At 42.6% G+C, this 20861-nt stretch overlaps 2 protein-coding genes across 3 annotated transcripts in view; both read right to left on the reverse strand.

Moving 5' to 3' along the window:
• Positions 1-13442, reverse strand: part of mgat5 (alpha-1,6-mannosylglycoprotein 6-beta-N-acetylglucosaminyltransferase) — a 78428-nt gene extending 64986 nt beyond the window's left edge. Inside the window, exons 1-3 of one of the 2 annotated variants that reach the window (XM_083986318.1) lie at positions 13296-13442; positions 8701-8834; positions 433-893 (exon numbers count right to left, since the gene is read on the reverse strand). In XM_083986318.1, coding sequence (XP_083842444.1) covers positions 433-673 — 241 coding nt within the window. In that variant the 5' untranslated portion in view covers positions 674-893; positions 8701-8834; positions 13296-13442. Of the gene's footprint in view, positions 1-432; positions 897-8700; positions 8835-13295 lie in introns of both variants that reach the window. The other variant, XM_083986317.1, reaches the window with a different exon arrangement.
• A 2199-nt stretch (positions 13443-15641) lies between these two features.
• clic5a (chloride intracellular channel 5a) lies at positions 15642-20425 on the reverse strand. Its single transcript, XM_083986891.1, has 6 exons — positions 20134-20425; positions 18706-18815; positions 17469-17594; positions 17274-17380; positions 16983-17161; positions 15642-16883 (listed from the first exon to the last, which is right to left on the reverse strand). Exons 1-6 carry the CDS (start codon positions 20188-20190, stop codon positions 16719-16721), a joined length of 744 nt encoding a protein of 247 aa, XP_083843017.1. The 5' UTR covers positions 20191-20425; the 3' UTR covers positions 15642-16718.
• Positions 20426-20861: the final 436 nt, after the last annotated feature.

A 20861-nucleotide genomic window follows, 5' to 3' on the forward strand; every position in this document is an offset into this window, starting at 1 on the left:
CCTCTTTGGCTGTATTACTGTGTGGTAGAAAGAAATTATGGCTCATGCAACATCAGTTAAAACATCAAATCTGCTCATTCTGGGATAGAAACTCGCACAGTCCACATTGTGTGTGACTCTTTCAGCCTCAGTGTGTCACAGGAACAAAAAGACGTCTCTGGAGAAACACATCACAGATCCAGGTCAGGCTGGAAAAAACCATCTGAAGATACGGGATGAAAATACTTTGCTCTCAGCTATTTCAGTCACTCAGCAATCAACACTAAATTTTCTCCATTTGAAGGAGGAGATTGGTTCTGCTGGGTAGCTTTTCAGTGTGCATAAGTGCATAATGCAGCTTGGTCTTGCTGAAAGGCAAACGGCCACAAGAGGACAAAAGCAGCGCTTCTTTTCTCTGGTAATGCTGTGTGGTTGCATGAGGCAGCTACTCACCATAAGCAGTCATGGTGCCCACGTAGGGCCCATCCATAACACTCTGGTTCTCCTCGGCCAGTGCTTTGATGTAACGCTTGCTGAGGTCCAGGATCTGCTGCCGCAGCACAGCGCTGTTCTCGTGGCTGGCTCGCTGCTGGATGGTGAAATGCAGCAGCATCATTCCCCAGATGAAGCCGAAGCTGACCAGGAAGAAGCCCAGCTTCTGGGAGGACAGCTTCCACAGGAAGGGCGTGGCCATGCTGACTGGACGGAGGAGCTGTCGGGGCTGCTGTGACTCCGGTTGAATCGAGGGAAGGTGCAAAAAGGTCGGGAAGGAGAATCAGGAAGGCAGGCGGGGCATGGCTGTGTCAGTCGGCGTATCTGCGGCGGTTGCTTTGCCTCACCAGCGCAACTTCCTTCTCTGACCCATCCTCGTCGCTCAGCGGCATCTCACGGGGCCGAGTCTGACCTGCTGCATCCTGCTGCACACAACACAAGACAAACAGAGGGGAGAAAGAGAGATAAACGAGTGGTCTTTTGGTTTGTCCGATAAACAAAGATAACAAGGGAGTTCCCACTCCCAACTTAGACCCACATGTACACAGCACAGTTTCAACCCTGATAAGAGGAGCGAGTCAGCAGTGTCAGCGCCAATACGGTGAAAACAGTGAAAGGTTTTGAGAGCTAAAAATAACACTGCCATGTCATTTGATTTGTCTGACACACAGAGTCCCAAAAATATTCAACTAATCGATAAATAAACCAACGAACAGTTTCAGTTATCTGTCAGAGGCAGAGGCCTGTGTCCTGCTGTATGAAATAATGTTATTCTGAGGGGCACGGATGGATTTTCAAAGGGTCAAAGAAACGACTTCATGCCCCGACAGGAGGTGTTTGGGAATGAGCACAGAACAGAGCTCAGGCCTCACTTTCAGCGCGGCGGGTGGTTTATAACCGCAGCACACCACACAGCACAGAGGCACACTGTATCCCAACTGGAGGTCATTGTGTGTGGAGGCTCCTACGGTATGCGCACAGACTGGTGACAACCATTTGACTGGATGGGAGAGGAGGCTCACTGTGGACTGTGACAGGCTGAGCATGCAGGGGGAAAACGCCTCGCCTCTTCATGTGTCTGGATTTATGAAGGTTTTATTCTTTTAAAGAGGAGAAATAACACAAACGCTGCTGGAGAGGTGCCGTGTCCAACTTAAATCTCCTTCAAAAATAAGGATTAAGTTGCGCCGGGGAGAGCGGTATTGATTATATGACGAGATAGTGATACAGGCTTTAGGCAAAAAATAAAAGATAATTCTTGAAAGAGGAGCTTCACGAGATGTTTATGATTGATGGGGCTGTGTGTATTTATGCAAGAGGGTTTATAGTTCTCTGGAATCATAAACATTCACATCACCTGGCTGCAATCCATCTTCCTCACTGACAAGCAAGCGCACAGACACTTTGAACACACACTGCCACTTTCTGTCTCTGCATTTTCTTTCCTTTTTGAAATCTAACTCCCAACAGGCCTTTCTGCTGCATAAATGAAGAGGATCTCCCCCTCTCGGACTGTGTGTGGTTCAGCATTAGCACATTCTGTACGACAGGAGATATAAAGGTCACAGGTTTATTCATGTAGTCTGACAAAAGGAAAAACATCTGTGGGAGGCTAAAGGTCAGGCACAAGATTTCAATTACCTGCTCACAGCAGGAGCTTTTGTATCAAACAGAAACAAAGTTACAACAGCAATTACTTTAATTAGCCGGTTAGCTGTCAATTAGTTTGTCTGCATGGTGTCAGAAAAGAGAAAAAAGTTTGCCCAATAAAGAGCAAAAATGTAAAGATATTCTATACTTATCGAGCTACAATGTGATTCAAGTTCATCATCAACACTTCAGACAGCACTGACTGTGAACACCAACATCCCAGATCACTGTTGCACATTATTCCCCATCCCTCTATCCACTCGTTTCCTCTCATAACAGCCATTTAATGAAGGTTGTAAATGTCCACTCACAAAAAGACACAAAGCCAAACAGACACACATACACAGTCGTATGATGCATGGGTTGGAATCGACCACCAACAACTCGATTTTGGCAGCTTCTCTTTGACCATTTTAAACATTCACTTTATGCATCTTGGGTGGATTATACACCCGGGAATAAACGCATGAGAAATTCATGACTGGGGCTGAAATCCAACAGCTGTCGAAAGACTAAAAGCCTCACTCCATCTGTGTCAGTGTGTAGAGGTAGCTGCTGCAGAGTGAGTCATAATGCAAGTTAATATTAACACCTACAAATCATCCACAAGGTGCACTAACTTTATTATTTGATCCCTGATCAATGAGAAGATAATGAAACGTCTGTCTCCCTCCTGGCTGAGAGATGTGATTCATCCGTGTGTTTGTTTTAGCCGAACTGTTGTGGTGTCAGAAGTGAGAAGCTGAAGACTTGAACTTATTCTTTCTCTGACGTTTTGGAGAGTTACCAAACACCAAACATTTGTGATCTGGCCCACATACAGTAGATCCACAAAGGTGCAACACAGATGAGGAACTGTGAACTCATTTCTTTGCATACTACAATCGGAGGCCACACACTATGAAAACATGATGGTGACCTGACCTCACTATGGCCAGAGGAAGCACTTCTGTTAGTTATACTTGGCTATTGAACCAGAGGAAGCCAGTCAGGATGCGGATACTGACAGATCTCCTGGAGGTTGCTCTGTAATCTGCACATATATACACAACACGTAACGGCCACAGTGGCACGACAGTCAGTGCTTCAAAAATCACAAAAAGCAAAAGCTCTCCACTCGTTTCTTTCTCTCAAAAAAGGCCTTGATGCATTTCCAGGTTTTCACTGGATTGTGCATCAGGAGTCTTCACGGTAGAGCAAAGCCAAGTACAGTAATGAGAAGACCAGATTTTGATCGGTGATGCCAGTTGATAAATTACATCCAGATATCTCTATCTGCTTGTTAAACGAACATCACATCTCTAGACATGGGGCCTGTCTACAGAAATGGATGAAACACTTGACAAAACTAATTACACATCTTTTAAAATCCTCTCACTTGTCCATATATGAATGATTGTGCTTATTCATCCATCCTCGCTGCTATAGGACCACCTCTCTGGGATGTAAAGCAGAACAAAGACGGTTATACGAGCGCGGCTGAACTGCTGGCACAAAATACATCAGCACCCTCCTCAAGGAACACAAAAGGCCGTTACACAAAAGCCTCTTTTCACCTTCCATCTATCCATCGGCTTCATAAATAGGTCAGACACAGCTGCAAGCAGCTTCCAGCAGGGCTGCAATCTCACAGCAGGTTATGACACAACATAATTGTTCAGTCATTTAAGACGAAGGCTGGTGTCTGTTTTCTATATGGGAAATCTACTGTATTGTCTGAAAACTGGGAAAACGCAAATGCCAGTCTTATTTTTAAAATGACATTTCCTTCTTAAATTTGCTTCGTGGTGCGTGCAAAACAAGCCTTTCTGGGAAACAAAATCTCCGCACCGCACTGTGAACGTTTGAGACGAGCCCCTGGCTGTGGCGCTGTGCAATCTGCAGTGCTGATAAAAATCGGATGTCTCTCTCGTAGCTCGAGACTCCGTCGTTGTTGTTGGAAGAGGAGGAGGAGGAGGAAGAAGAGGAGGAGGAGGAGGAGGGGGAAGAAGAGGAGGAGGAGAAGGGCAGGAAGAGGCTGGCAGCACTCTCTGGTTTGGGCGCAGACGAGGACGGGAGGCTTTGGGGGCTGTTTATCGGAGAGGAACGCGGCTCAGACTACCCCGTGGTACATCGCTGGGAGAAGCGCGAGCCAAAACCCACACAGTACATTGACTGAACCGTTTCTGAATACACACACACACAGACACACACACACACACACACAAACACACGCCCCATCGGAGCCGGCTCTCTCTCTCTCATCTGGCCTGATTTCTTGTGTCTATCAATCTTATTTAAGGCAGAAACTGATCATTCCCCTATGTTAGGAGGCTTTCGATTAACAGGCTTGTGTCCTATGATCCCCCAACACACACACACACACACACACACCAGTACATACATCTCTCAGTTACCTTCTGGTTTCTAATTCAGGGCTGTAATTTGTCTGGCAGGAAGCCCTCTGGCTCTGAGCAGCAGCAGCAGCAGCCCTGTGAAGCTGTGTGTGTTGACAGCCAGCTAAGGTTGCAGAATATACGATCCTTCGCAACTTGAGATGATAACGTAACAACCTGCTGAATGGTTTGTTTTTTCATTGTTGGAAGAGGTGGCAGATAAAACAACCAGCAGGGTCCAGGGAGGCGGTGAAGACAGAAGCAATTGAATCGTCTTCCCACCGCACCACCGTCCTGGGAGGAGGAATCACTGTCGTCCCGGATCCGCTACAAAGGACTTCTTTCTGCCGGGGAGAGCACAGCACAGCAGCTTATCGGATCCACCACACTGTGGCAGCGACATAGGAAGAGAAACAAACCTACTGCACCCCAACCAGGAAATAACATGGTTGTGATAACTGTAATGGTGCTGATTCTATCTGACAAGAAGAAAAAAAGCACATCTGAAAAAACAACAGCGCAAAACAAAGAGGAGATGCTCTGAAATGACAGAGTTTTTAGTTTGTGTCACAGCTTTCACCGAATGAACGCTTTAATCACTGCACTGATGGTGGCCTTTGCTATTAAAGCGCAGCAGAGAGAAGCTCTGGGTGAAGGCTCTTTCATGTATGTATGTGAAAACCAATCTAATTACGTACAAATATGGAAATCTGGTTCGGTGGATCGCTTTTTAATAGGCGCATTAAAAGTCCAATGGAGGCCATCTGTTTGCAATCAAGGTGTGACAAGAAATGTTGTGTTAAATACATATGTATCCTAACCCTCCGACAGATGGTGGGTCATCATCTGCATTATGAATTCAGAAGAAATATACTAGGAGAAAAGCCCCAACAGGAACTTGATATAAGGTGTCAATAACTAACTGAGTCTGTAAGGTCAATGGTATATTCTACAATCGACTAGAAATGAAATACATTTTTAAAAAGCTGAGTGTGTTTCTACCCAAGGTTTGTGCTTTACACACACACACCTGTTCACATTATCAAACACCTGCAGCATTGCATTTGGCGTTGGAGATCTTTCACCAATCATGGATCCTGGGTTTATTATTTTCCTTCCCTTTGCGGATGTAACTGGTTTTATGGCAATGTCGCAGGGATTTAGACTAAACAATGATATTGCATCATTGTCAAAATAATCATCTCAGGCTTTAATATCTCTCTCCAGCCTCGTCCTAATCACACAGCCTTTGTTGCCCTTGTTCTGTCGTCATATGCTGAATTGCTAAGACGGGGGGCCAGATGGCACAGCGAGGTAAAGACTCTGTCCATTTCCTCTGCATCTGCGCTGGGCTGAAAATAACTCAAAGAGTAGTTTAAGGGATACTCCATAAAGGTGATGCGGGCCCGCCGAGGTCGACATTAATTCCAGTGCATTACTCCAGGTCAAAAAGAGACAGAGCGCACTTTCTACGGCGCTGGAAAAAATATACACTAAGAGCTTGTTGTATAACCGCAGAAAGTAGAGAAATATGCTTTAGACGTAGCCTCGCCATCAATTATGGATCACCTTTGAAAAAGTATCCATTTTTCTGCTGAATATAAATAGGCTTTTCATGGAGCTTGACTTCTCACACCAAGGTAACGCAAGAGCTCTCTGGAGGAGGCAGCCAGCAGCCTTAAAAATTCATTTTTTTTATGTGACTCCTGTGCTTACTATCTCTGCCGTCCACTGTAAATAAACACACATAGAAAATCACAGATAAAAGACGCTCTCTGCCTTTTGAATCATTATCACTCTCTTATAGGGCCGATAATATACAAGTATTCAAGCTCACCTTCAGACCATGAACTGTTCTGGGCTGGTTTCAAAATAAAAATGTGAAAATTCAAGATGGCCACATGCCCATTTATTGCTCTTACTGTTGCTGTGACAACCCTCCATTTAGCGCAGGAGCTAAGAGGATCAAGTTCAGGGATTATTTTGAAAAGTGAAATTCCTCATTCCAGTCAATCCTCTCCCTCTGGACCGGGACTGCATGGGCTAGTTTGCCTGTTGCCTGGCTAAAGAAGACGACGTGATCCTGATGATATGGCCCTGCTGCCATGGAGACCGGTGTGACTCTGCATCTTAATGGGCTTTTTTTCACACAAGCCCCGCCTCTTAATTATTCATTAGGGCCCCCCCGACAGAGAAACCGTACTGATGTGTGAATCTGGCTGACGTGCACTACGCAGACTCCTCCTGCAGATCGCTTCAACAGGTTTGAGTCTAAACTGTGACTGGCACCCAGATCAATGTTAATGTGTTCTTTATTGAGTGACTAATGGCTCAAACAGCTCTTCAAGGGGACCACCTTCAAGGCTGAGGTTTACAGAGCCACATGGATTTTTTTTTTTTTTGCAAAGAGCAACAGACAAAAGAGGCTTTCAATAAATAAGTTAAACAAACAAATAACACGCCTACTCCCACAGACGGTTTGTGGTGAGGGTGGGAAAAAAAAAAAAGTTGCATGAATTGGTTATTTTCCTGTCAGTCATAAGATAAGATCAGGGGGAAGAACAATGTCATTTTTAAAAAATGCACCCTGTTGCTCATGCTCATCTGACAAAACCTCAAACGTTGTCACATCTCCTCTTCTCTAACCTCGTTCTCTTTTTTTTTTCCTAGTGGCTCAGCGCTCACCTCAGTGTGTCTGGTCAGGGCTACACTGAGGATTACCGCGCCAAATGTGAACGTCCATATGAAAAACGTGGCATTTAGGCTTTCGTTCAGGAGGTGCACCCTGTCTCCCTCTCCTCCCTGAACTCTAATCAGTCTAAGAAAAAATAAATGTTAATGTGCAGACAAGCATCTGTTTTTTTTCCCAGACAGAAACTGCAACATTTCAGCACCTGGCAATATTCAACTCAATGAACAACACACTGTGCTGCAAAGGTGCCTCCAGTTTTAATAAAGTACGGCCCTCCTTCATGAGTTCAGATAACTTAAACTGAGTATCAATACTACGACTGATCTGCTAATTATTTTCTTAATATAAAAAACAATCATTAAGTCTATGGAATAAATAGCCATACAATACTGAGAGTCCTTCTGTCCAACCAAGAATCCAGATGCCAAAGATGTCCAGTTTAATATACAGCTGATCATATTTCAAAATCAATCATGTATGAAAACATATTTGCTTTGTACAAACTTAAGAAACATGTCATCATCTTTTCATTTAATCGTTCCAACCCGGTTTAATGTGATGTAAAACAGAGAAAAGCAGCATTACTGTAATGTTAGAACTACTAGTAAACAGCTGCCAGTAATTTTCTGTCAACTGCTGCAGCTCTAATCAATATATGATATGATATGGGTCTATTCTTGAATCTTAAAGCAGATATCAGCTTCACGGCCGTTTCGGCTAATGCTGCGTTCAAGGCAGGCTTTTGAAACCGTAAATTACAGCTTCAAGTCACAACTTACGACTTTGTAGCGTTCCAGGCAACCCACTCGTGTTTTTCCGACCTGTTTTACCGGTGAAAGTCACTATAACGGCCACTCGTAACTTCCGACCCGTGAACTCGTACCAGATTGAACTGGTACGACTTCACAGGTCGGAAAAACACGAGTTACGGGCTGCCTTGAACGCACCATAACAGTCCTCGTCCCTACGTCACCACATTCACGCGCATCCCTTGGCTGCACACACAGCCCTGCATGCCGTTCTCTCTCCTCATTGGTAAAAACTGTAGGATACGATAAATGTTTTCTCCTCGGCTCAGAGCAGAGCAGAGTGACTGACAGACCCGTGATTCAGACCAAACACTCTATGTAAGTGATTGCTGTCGGAAGATATAACTATTTAAGACTTATATTAACACAAATATATCACTTACTTCTGCTTTAAAAAAGGGGAAGGTACATGCATGTAAATCTGCAGTTGATAAAAATGTAATATCTTTTTTACTCTGCATAGTTTTCATTCTTTCGAGGACAAAACAAAAAAACCCTCTCTGATTCTGTATTACAGTTACCTCTGGTATTTGAAGTATTGAATATCTTTGATGACTGAGGTATTCTGCTTCCTTTTCACACATTTGACACTGTTTTCACTGCAGACGAGGCGTTCAGGGGTGCATGACAGCTAGCTTTCCCCTCTCCGTGAAAAAAGAAAAGCTGGAAGCCGTGTACCTTTCACCACACAGTCTAATTTTACCTATTTTAGTCGTCTGGGGGCTGAGGCTGAGTGCTGAGACGTAGCCGCGTTTCTTTGAGCTCTGTGCACGCCGCCGCCGCCGCCGCTCGTTGACGCTCTGACAGTCACCGCCGCTGATCTCTGCGCCCCTGAAACTGCCAAACACATGCAGTGCATTATTATGACAACTGTGGCAGCTGTGGCACGAGTACATATCTAAACAGATATTTAATAGCCTGACTAATGTTTAATTCTTATTTCTCCGGTCTTATTTTGATGTTTTGGAAAAGATAATTAAAACATATAACACAATACAGCCTGGTTTGACTGGCATGAGAAGAAAACAACTTTGCAGCTGCTTCAATTTACAGTGAGGAGAATAGGTAAACAAACCTTGCACCACCGGCCTGTGTTCAATGTACCCACTTTGGTGCTGTACATCTTCTTATATAACCTGAGGCATACTGTACGTACGTATGTAGGCTGCACACGTGCATTCATCTGGCCGGCTTCCTGTTTGCTACCTCTCTATGCTCCTGAAACACACCAGACTGAAGCTTTCATGTCGGATTTTAATCCCACAGTGACTCAGTGAAAAGTTGCATAAATGAGTTTTGCGCTGTAACCTCATTTCATCGGCACAAATCTGAAGATCGGATCGTATGAACCCTCTGTGATAATTAATGAAATTAAGTCCGATCAGATAAAGAGAAAACGATAATTCACCCTGCATCAGAATCACATTACGCAACTGCTGTTATGAAAGTGAGGATGGGGCCTGATGACACTTCCTTCCCCTCCAACCTCTGGAGTAACACAAGTCTAAAACCACTGAGCTTAAACCTTGACCTCAATGTCCAGCTCCACTCGGGAAACCTAAATCCAATCAAGTGTGTCCGCAGTGGACCGTTCAGTAACAGGTCGCTCCGATAGAGCAGAGTCCCTGGACGGCTTATAGACGACGGTGGTGACTGACCATCAGTGAACCCTGAGCCGTCAACACAAAAGGAATCGCCTCAGCACTTTTGGAGACGGGAGGAAAACAAAAAACAAAAAAACAGCAGCAGCAGCAAGCAAGAAGGGGGGATTTACTCTGTATGACTTCTGATGACTCCATTCAAAGTGACAGCATTAAGGGGAAATTAGCTCTTCTGCTGAGAATACCCATGACCACACACACACAACGCTGCTGACTGACTGAACATCCAGGAACTACAGCCGCCACTAAACAGGAACCGCTCACATCTGATTTACAACACTGATTGTGTCTTTACACAGAGCTACATCTATCGGTTTTCTCTTCAAGTTCAAAACGAGCACATGCTTGTCTTTAAAAAACCTCCCAAAACACGGCCGTCCTGCTCAGACCTGCACCGACAGGGTTTGACCTGCTGCAACATGCAACAGGATAGAGAGAGATAGAGGACAAGAGGACACGTCCACCATCCTGTACATGACCATGAGTGTCGACAACAGGCCCAGTGACGAGCGTGGACCACGACGGGAGACGGGTTACTTTTGTTTTCTGCTGTGGTGACTGTACACAAGCGTTGTTGATATGACAACACAAATTCTTCTCACGCAACACAAACAATGAAACCACATCCAGCGGCATGTAAAGAGGGCGCACAATGCATGCCCACACATCCTCCTCAAACATGGACGTTCATTTACACACACACATACACACACACACATATATGAAAATGTTCTTGATGCAAAATTAACAAGACTTTCTATGGGTCTGAGTGAGTGCAGGGTCCATGCACTGTTATGCAACCAGATATATGCAAACATGCACAGTGTGATAGCACCATGCCCGACTACTGAAGACACTCTCTACCCAGCATAAAAACTAATCTTAAATCTGGTCTTCACTCTTAATGCAGGTCCAAATCCTTTTTAAAGCCTTTGAGGGCGTCAGAAGCTGCAAAGTGTGTACACTTCCTATCTGACAACACAACCTCCAGCCCGACACTTTCACTTATTCAGAAAGTGAAAATGTGCCTAATCATCCGAAGACGATCTGTTGAAAGACGATCAAAGCTTTGTTACTGACAATGAAAATGTTTTATTCTGGTTTGACCAGATTTTCATTTGCTCACATTACCTGGTAGTTACAACAACACTACAAATTCCTTTTGAATTTTAATATAGGAATTTATATATACACAGTTTCTTTGCCATTGCCCTGGATGTGAAAACTTTTTTTTTTTTTTTTTTTGCAACAGGGTTTACTGTCCTTTTTGTGACCTGCCCTACTGAAGAACAGCTCTCTGCAGCTCAAATGTGCAGCAGGAATATTTGAGTGCTTTGCAGCTACAAGAGCTGCAAACAGTGGAGTGACTGTAGAGCAGTTCGTGTGCAGTGCACGCTGGGAAAGAGGCTCCTCAGTGTGGAGGGCCGGTGTGGAGGAGAAGGGTTTCCAAAAAGCTGATTCATAACTCAGTGTGAGCTTAAGGACACTCTCCTCCACTGACCCCGACGTGGAGTAACACCAGAAACCAAACCACCTTGAAGGACCGCTGACATAGAGATACGTACGTTTTATTGGCTTAGTGATCAGTAACTAGACTGAACCCACGAATACGAGAGGACAGGTGTGTGTGTGTGTGTGTGAGAGAGAGAGAGAGAGAACAGGAGCCCTTTAATCACAGAAAGGCCAAGTGTTTTCTCTTTCCCAGCATGGCATCCATCACCACGGCCCGCTTCTCCTCAATCCCTCCTTCCTCAGCCTCTGCTGGCTCTCCACCCCGAGCCCACCAACACAACCCCTGTCTCCCACCCTCTTTCCCTCTCTCTCTCTCTCTCTCACGCACACACACCCTCCAACGATTTCTTGCCAGTGAAGCATGCCACCGAAGCAAAGCTCCTTTTCCTCAGGATTTATAATCCCAAAGGCTCCAGAAAAAAAAGAGGACTGAAAGAGCTCTTTATAAAGCCAGGGGCAGTCGGTGGCTCACCTCTAGATGGTCACTACACTCAGCTTTAGCTCCTAAAGTTCAAGATTATAACACACATTTCCATTTTTTTTTCCTTAATAAGATCAAATATACTGTAATTTCCCCAGCAGATACACTTCTCCACAACTCCTACCCAAAACTGTATCACAACAACCTTTTCTAAAAGGACAAAGCCGTTCTGTCCAGCTCTCCAGAGATAGCACTCACAATCACATGTGCAGCCTGCTGCATGATGACAACACAAGCTACACCTCGTTTAATCAAATCAGCAGGTCATAATTTCATTACATGAGACTCCTCATGTTGCAGACTGAAAACGGACTGGACTGTACTGGAGAGTTAAGTGTTTCTTTTTTCCCTGCATGAACAATGAGCCTCTATATAAATGTTTTCACTTTTTAAAGATTTGGTTAATAAAAAACATGTACTTGAACAATAAATAACTTGTTGACCTCATTTCCCTAATATCAAGTGTGTTTTTTTGTATCACCTTTCACCAAATTCAAGGTACAACCAGTATTTCCAGCATTTCCAGTAGAAGGCAGGCAGAGCACGATTACAGTATTACAATCCTTTTCCTTCCTCTTTCCTCAAAGCGATGAATACAGTGTCATGCAAAAGTTTAGACACCCGCCCTGATCAACATTTCTGTTCATGTCAAGGCACAAAGTTAAACATGAAACACTCTTTTTGCTATATTTGTAAGCAATATCAGTGTATTATTTTTGTTTTCTACAATTTTTAGAGTGAAAAAGGAGCAGCCTGCAAAAGAATGGGAAACCCCGGAGACTTGAGCTCTTGGGTAACTTTGACCAAGGTGTCAGACAAGATATTTATTTTTACACACTGTAATAGTTTCTAAAATATATATATATTTATATTATGCTTTTTGGAGATCATTGCATCTTCCACTTGCTAAACTGCTCACATTAACAGAAATTTAGACCAGGTGTGCCCATACTTTTGCATGCCACTTCAGTAGTAGGCTATATGGATTCAAGAGGAGGCTGGGAGCAGCTGGTAATTGATTGACAGCTACGCCATCAACTGCCGCTCGAGACCTTATACAACAAGGTGTAACAAGGATGCTATTCTTCACCTACACCATGATACACCGTGTTATTGCCACTTTGTCTCATAAGCTAAGCTAAACCTGCCCCAGAAATAATTACAATAGGACCCCCCTCCACCCCTGTTCGCTGCGGCGATCACCGTCTCGATTCCCAAAACACACACACACACACACACACAAAAAGCCCCCATCCAGCAGCTAGCCTCGTTAGCTCTATTATTATCACCCGCTGCTGTTTTAACACGAGCAGCCGCCGCCGCCGTAACGAGCTACAGTATCACCGTCTCTGCTGCTGCTGGTGGTGCTGCTGCTGGCGGCTACATTAGCTTTGTTTCAGAGGGGAAGGGGAGGCCGACCACCACTCATTTCACAACACACACCGCCGCAATGACAAGTCGCCCACTCCCCGAGAACACACACACACACACACACACACACACACACACATACAGCAAAACACTGCGCCTCTCTCTCTCTCTTCCCTTCTCTCTCAATCAGCCGCCGTTGTTTCCTCAACAGTGGGTAACAGAAAAAGCAAAGCTCCCGGCCACAAGCAGCGAAAAGGGGAGCGCACAGCTTACCTTTTCCCCGTCCGGAGCTCTCGGTGGTATTTTAAGGTGGTAATATGAGTTAAAAATCCACGCGAACGAGCAGGAGGAGACAGGGAGGTTGTGTGTGTCGTTGTGTAGAGAGGGACAGACCAGACCGGAGTGTGTAGATGAGACTCTCCAGCCACAGCGCAGCGCAGCGCACTGACTGTGTTTGCTCTGCCCACTAGCGGAACGACAGAGACGAAGCGCAAGGGACCGTCTGCGTGTTCACCACCCGAAACGAAAACGAAAAAAAACTATCCCTAATCACAGCAGTACAGTATTGATTTAATAATAACAATAATAATAATAATAATAATAATAATAATACACTTATATGTAGGAGTACAGGCCAAAAGTTTGGACACACCTTCTCATTCAATGTGTACCCTTTATTCTCACTGAAGGCACCAAAACTATGAATGAACACATGTGGAATTAACAAAAAAGTGTGAAATAACTGAAAACATGTAGCCTATTTTCTTCTTTGTCTTCTCTTTCTTCTTTTCTTCTTCCTCTCCTTCTTCTTCCTCCTCCTCCTCTATCTCTGCCCGCACCAATTCTAGTTTCTTCAAAGTAGCCACCCTTTGCTCTGATTACTGCTTTGCACACTCTTGGCATTCTCTTGATGAGCTTCAAGAGGTGAACCTGACCTGAAAATGGGTTTCACTTCATAGGTGTGCCATGTCAGGGTTCATTAGTGGAATTTCAGTGAGAATCTACAATGTAAATAGTCATGAAAATAAAGGAAATGCATTGAGTGTGTCCAAACTTTTGACCTGTAGGCCTATAGGATATTTGAGGTAATTGTGGGATTTTTTAACCTTCCACTCTACTGTATTTATTTGATAACTTAAAAGGCAAAATTAAGGTACAGTGTAATCATTATCTGATTCACTGTCTGTCACAGATTTATTAACACAATTTGATACTACTGTACTGATTTTAGTAGTATTTGAAACACTGGGATTTTACTTAAAATAGCTTTTTTTAGTAGGTAGGCTACTTATACTTTACCTGAGTATTTTTTTCAACCTTCCACTCTACTATATTTATTTGATAAGGCAAAATTAAGGTAGCTTGTAATCATTATCTGAATCACTGTCACAGATTTATTAACAAAATGTGATACTACAGCACTGATTTTAATTTTTTTACTTTAACTGAGTAGTATTTGAAACACTGGGATTTTACTTAAAATAGCTTATTTTTTTAGGGTTAGGGTTTAGGTAGGCTACTTATACTTTACCTGAGTATTTTTTTTAACCTTCCACCCTTGATAACTAAAAAAAAAAAAAAAAAAACTTTAAGGTAAAGCAAATTAAGGTACAGTGTTATCATTTTCTGATTCACTGTCATAGATTTATTGGCAAAGTTTGATACTATACAGTTGGCTCCACTTTGTGTGCTTTAATTGGAGTGGGTTTAATTTATTTGAATTGAGTAGTAGCCTATTTGAAATACTGGGATTATACTTAAAATATCTTCTTTCTTTCTTTTTTTATTAAATAGGGCACTTGAATGAACCATATAGTAGTAAACTTAAAATAAAGTGCCCATTTACAGCTTGTCAATTTATCTGGATAATCTGCATAAAAAATATTATTTTACCAACTTCATTTAAGATAGATGTAATATTTGATGGCTGCAAAGCTTGAATGGTGAGTGTTACTATAATGTTCAACTACCATTTGCCCTGTAAAAGTAATTAAACAGAAAAGACATAAAACAGGATGATCCCTAACTAGATGTTACCATAACAGTGCAATGAAAGCTTTGTATCTACTGCCATCTGCTGGCTCTCAGATGCTAAGAGAATCCAGTTTACTTATTGAATTATATTATATAACAATTAGGTTCTGCATTTGTTTAATTAAATAAAAAAAATACCACAAGAAGTAAAGAATTGCTCAATTGTTCTGTGACATGTTTATTTACGGAGGTGAAGAGGCAGATGAGAAGAGCGACAACCTGCTGTGTGGAGAAAATAAAAACTTAAAGTAAAAAGTGGAGGAGCAGCTGTGTGCACAGCAGCACCTGCAGGGAAATACAGTGTTCATTTTTAGATTCTTGCATGTAAAGTTTTCCTTTGCTTTTTTTTCTGCACGCTGACTGACAGCAGGTACCTCTCACTTTGTTGTATAGGCCTATGTATGCAGGATCACATGTGAGTGTGCATGACTGCTATTCATTACACAGACTGTGCATAAATTTCCATTTGAACAAATGAGTGAGAAAACCTTTGTACTTCAGTATCAATAAGTCAGTATCCATTCCTTCTGCAGAAATTCACAAGTGACAAACCACAACTCTCAGGCTCAGTCTCTGAGAAAATAGATTTATTATTCAAATAAGTGACATATACACAGTGCGTTTATGGTTCTAATAATCAGACAGAATATGAATGTAGTTCAGCTATAATCATTTACAGACATGTTCAGTTTATACTATCATCATACGGCTCCACGGAGCACCAGAGGTCCTTTGATGACATCAATAATTCAAATTCATATTATATTCAAATATATATAATTTACTGTACAGACATAGAGCTTAAGGCAGAAGAGAGCTTGATTCCCACTAAGGCACTGATGACTAAAATTACATTCACTACCATCAGTTTGCACTAAATAGGCTGTCAACACTGTAGCTGGGGTAAACTGGGTTATCTGTGTTTTTGTCTTTTTATTTATTTCACTATGTTTCATAGTGAAGCTTTAATCTGAAATACATTATCAGAACAATCTGTAAACTGTGGTGTGAGACTCTAATAGAAAAGGGAATTAAAGCGTTAAAGCCATTCATTCTCATTGAGAAAAGGAAGGAGGCACCACATCCCCACAAAGTTCACAAGTCGACTTTGACCCGATAAAAGACAAACAATTTTGGCTGAAACACATTCTTAGCAGTATTTTTCAACAACAAAGAGAAAAATGCTATGATATCATTACATATTAAGTCAATAAACTGATTAAGTGTGAGACTGTGATAACCAGCAGTGATTTCATTATTTAATGAATTGCCTTAATCTCAAATTCCCCATTAATTAAACTCCACCACCTACTGTTGCCAAGCATAGTTTAAAATGACAAACACATTTTTCCCTCGAAAATGATTTGTAATTTTTTAATCGGATACTTCTCCTGAATAAATATATTTATTTTAGGAGAAGTAGCAGCAGCATAATCACCAAAACCAACCCTTTTTCAGCCCTTCCATTTTGTTTAGAATAAGCTCAGAGCCATCAGCCTATATTCTAATATAATAATCTATATTCTTAGCAAAACCTTTAGACATTGATGAATCATTTTTAACACATGCTCATGTTGTGTAAAGAGTGTGTAATGTGTATCAGATGCATGATTTTAAGTATTTTCCAAAAAAGAGAAAAAGGTACAGCAGGTTGTGATGCATTCACTTTCCCAGCCTCTTGGCTACATCCTTATACGCCAGTTCGATTTCAACGTCAGCTGCGCAAGTGTTGGTGAACTCATCTCGGCTGTAGGCGTTGCCAAGGTAACGCCACAGTCCTTTAAACTCGGACGGGATGTCGTAGTTTCGGTATTTCTTTGCAACCACCTGACAAAAAAACAAGCGAGCAGCGAGGCTGTCAGAAAACACAACTGATGATGAGGTCAATGGGATCAAAAAACCAATGTGATATCCAAAGCAGGTTACCTTGACGACGTGAAGTTTGGGCAGGAGGTTGCAATCCGCCAGTGTCAGTTCATCTCCATCCAGATACTTGCGGTTAGATTCATCCTTGCCACGGTGTCCCATGTCAACCTCGTCAGGTAGCGCCTCCACCAGATACTTATCCAGCTTAGCTATGGCCTTGTTTAGAGCCTTCTCTAAATCTGCAACAGACAAAACAGCATTTCCAGACCAAAAGGTCATGAAGGTCAACAGGGTTTACTAGACTGCATTTAGGGAATAGCTTTGGATACAGCAGGCTGAGTGAGCCCATACCTCGATTTTTATCTGGTTTTGTGTTCTTGACGTAAGCTGAGAACTTGGCAAATATGTCGTTTCCGGCCGTGTTGGATTCCCGGTTCTTCGCTGCAAGTTTGGGATACCTGAGCGACAAGAATACGGTGTGAGAGTTGGCATGTTGCTCACTTCCTGTTCCCATTGTCTGTGTTTTTGTGCACATGCAGGACCTACTTTGGTGGAGCCAGCATGGCCTCCAGGTACTCCTCTATTTTGTTGACATCAGTGAGGACCTCCCCCTGGAAGGTGAGGAACGGCGGGTGTGTCCCCGGGGCCAGGTTGTGAAGGTCGGCCGGTTTCCTAATCAAGAGTGGAACCGTTTTACAACCTCAGCCCAACATAATTAAACACACACCTTAAAGATAGGCCTATCTGTTGGCCAAAAACACAACTACAGCATTGGAAAACACAACTACAGCATTGGACATTTAGCATTTCTTCCCAAATTTTACTTCTGCTGCATGTATGTTAAGCATCTAATGGAAACTCACACTTTATAATGTACCTCAAAGTTGAATCAAATAATTATTTTTACTAAGGCAATGAAAACAAGATGTAGAAACCACACTGACATACTGTCATTGCTTAAACTTTGTAGTGAACTTACCAAATAGTTGCCTGTTTTAAGGTTTTGTTTTGATCCCAACCAATACCCACGGATCATACTGGACTCTTTAGCAGCAAATGGTTCACTATGTATTTATTAATTTATTTAAATATTTATGCTTTTTTTTGTATTTTCCTTTTTAATCTAAGCTAGCTGCTCTACCTGCTCTTTTTAATTGGCCCTCAGGGGCAAAAAAAACGTTCTTTGAATTTGAATTTGAATTTGAATTGGATTTGAATTCACCAGCTATGTCCTATGTAGTTGCCAATGTAGTGAGGAGCTCACCAGTAGTGTGGCTCTCTCGAATGTAACCCAGGGATGAATCCTCTAATATGTTTGCTGCATATGCACCTGATCCCCCGTCTTCAATTATTTCTTGTCCCCAGCAGCTCCAATCCTGAGCATTTTTGAGTTTCTTTAATAAAACAATTTGACCTGCACCACCTGTTTCTGCCTCATCGGTCATGAGCCTGTGTCTTTGTGGCTCCAGGTGGTGATGGTGGTGGTGCTGTTACCTTCCCTTCCCCGATCATAAACTCCAGTTTACAATGTTTCTGAGCTGCCTGACTGAACTGTTATCAGATCATAATTCATTGTGAATCTAAAAGTCAACACTTTTCAGAATATATGTAGTCATATTTGATTAATTGCATATGATTCAGCTTCAATAACCATTTTAAGATTAGCCCCATCAATTTTGAATCTAACTCAAATTTGAGACATGTATATAAAATTGCAATTGGGATTAGAAATGACATTCTCCATTCTCTAGTCTTTCATCGTGTTTGTTGGCTCTATTATTACCTCTTGAGGTCAACAGTGGTGACATTAAAGACTACTCCTTTCAGCCAGAGGATCATGAAGAGGCGCTGGGAGAACGGGCAGTTTCCAATGCTCTCTCCGTCACTACCAGCCTGCGAACACACACACATATACACACACGGTGAGATACACATTCAGGGCTGGTCAGATGAGCACTGCAGTGTCCGTTGCTATGGACGTGCATATTTCACAAATAACACTGTGACATCCGCCCTCTCCAGGCCGGCCTCACTACAGGAGTCTGGTCATCAGTGATTGATTTTACCTGCTGTGGCTGCAGTATGCACAGCGATCAGCAATCAACCCGCTTCTCTGTCTCACCCCGGGCTTCCAGTCTTTGATTTTATTCGTCTTTTAGGTTGGTTTTCTCTTTAGTTGTGTAAAATAAACTAATTTCCAGTTACAAACTCATGTGGGGACTTCCCACCTTTATTTCATGACACTGACCGACTCCATAGAAACTGCAAGTGACACACTTTTGACAACCATTCATTCATTTCTCACATGAAGAATTGGCGTCTTTTACTGTCTCTGTTTGTGTAGCCTACACATGTTTTTAATTGGAATATAATCAAATACATTAAAACCAACTGAGTGTGAGTATGCGTGCCTGAGTGTGTGTATTTATGCAAAGCTGCAACAGGACACTGTAATAAGACACTGAGTCCAACATGAATAATCCACACTCCTTCCATTAGCCGCCTCACTGCTTATCTGAACTTCCCGTTCCTACACACTGTAGTTGTGTATCAGCTACAGAAATCATAGACAAAAAGTGGGCTCGCATTTGAGATAGGCCTATTTAAAGGTACAGTTTGATGAGTTGGAAACCACTAGCAGCTAGTTAGCTTTGCATAATAAGCAGGTGTTTTAGCTGTGTTGCTAGGCAGTTTTTTAATTCATTTTTTAATGTTTGGACAGATAAAATATGTTTCATCATGTGTCCAGTGTTTGAGCAGTGCTATAAGCCATGCAAACTGTCTGCTGCTTAAAAGAGAGTGGTAACAGTCTTTGCATGTGTTACTGTAAGTAAATTGATCATAAAAACAACCCCATGCACTGACACACATAGTGTATCATAACTTCAGACCATTCAAAGCTGCTGCTCTCAATACTGAAAGGGCCCCAGTAATTATTCAGTGGGGGAGAGAAAGAGAGAGATTGTCCCTGCACGTGGGTGTCAGGTTAACACACGGAAAATCAGCATGCAACAACAACAACATGGCATGCACACGCTTAAAGGAGCCACCCCAACAAAACAGCACATATGTGGCTAAAATTTTACTGTATTACACACAAAAATTATAGAGGGTATGGTTGTAAAGAGATGCAATTTAGAAGTGAGAAACTTAGGGTCAAATTGTGATGTACACACACTGTAACACACACACATAGACTAAAAACCCCCACCTTGACAAAAAGCTCAATATCAGGGTCCTTGTCCTCCTCAGCTGCAGTATCCGTCATGGTCAAGAAAGACACGCTTTGCTTGTGTTTGTTTGTGTAAATGTATCTACCTGTGTGTGTGTGTGTCTGTTTGAATGTGTGTGTGTGAGAGAGAGAGGTCTCAGTTTCAGATTCTACTCCAAGTCCATTCGGTGAAGTCCGCTCAGTCCCATTGCACCTCTGTGAGTGTCAGCTGAGGTCGAATGCCAGGGAGACAGCGTGTGTGTGTGTGTTGGTGTGTGTGTGTTTGTGACAGAGAGAGATAGTGTGTGTGAGAGAGAGGGGTTCAGTTTGTACCCATGGCCTCAGCTGTGGGGCGGGACAGTGTCGGGCAAAAATAACCCTGTTGGGTGGGGCGGGGTCGGGGTGGTCAATGCAAGCACGAACACAGTGAGAAGTGAAAGGGCAGACTGTGTCACCTCGGAGTGTCCCTTCATGTGCCTCTCACTTCTTAAGGCTGTGATTGACAACACAAGTGGGACTCACACAATACTTTGCCCACAGAAAAAAAAAGTTGCCAACAAATGCTATTCTAGAAATGAAACTTTATAACTGTAACCCATTCACAAAGAATTACATTGTCACCAAAATTACTTTTACTTTGATTTTTTATTGTTTGGATAATTAAGTAAAAATGCACTCATGCAGTAACATTTTGAATAACCAACATGAAGTTATTTTTTGTGAGTTTG

The sequence above is a fragment of the Trachurus trachurus genome (genome assembly GCF_905171665.1).
Source record: "Trachurus trachurus genome assembly, chromosome: 2".
Taxonomy (NCBI): Eukaryota; Metazoa; Chordata; class Actinopteri; order Carangiformes; family Carangidae; genus Trachurus; species Trachurus trachurus.

Bases quoted from the DNA above. Each gene is read 5' to 3' on its own strand.
- clic5a (XM_083986891.1), bottom strand. From the start codon at position 20,190: ATGACGGATACTGCAGCTGAGGAGGACAAGGACCCTGATATTGAGCTT. The intron at 17,595-18,705 runs GTAATAATAGAG...ACTCTTGATTAG, and splicing joins ACCACTGTTGACCTCAAGAG to GAAACCGGCCGACCTTCACA. The intron at 17,162-17,273 runs GTATGGGCTCAC...TGTCTGTTGCAG, and splicing joins AAAACCAGATAAAAATCGAG to ATTTAGAGAAGGCTCTAAAC.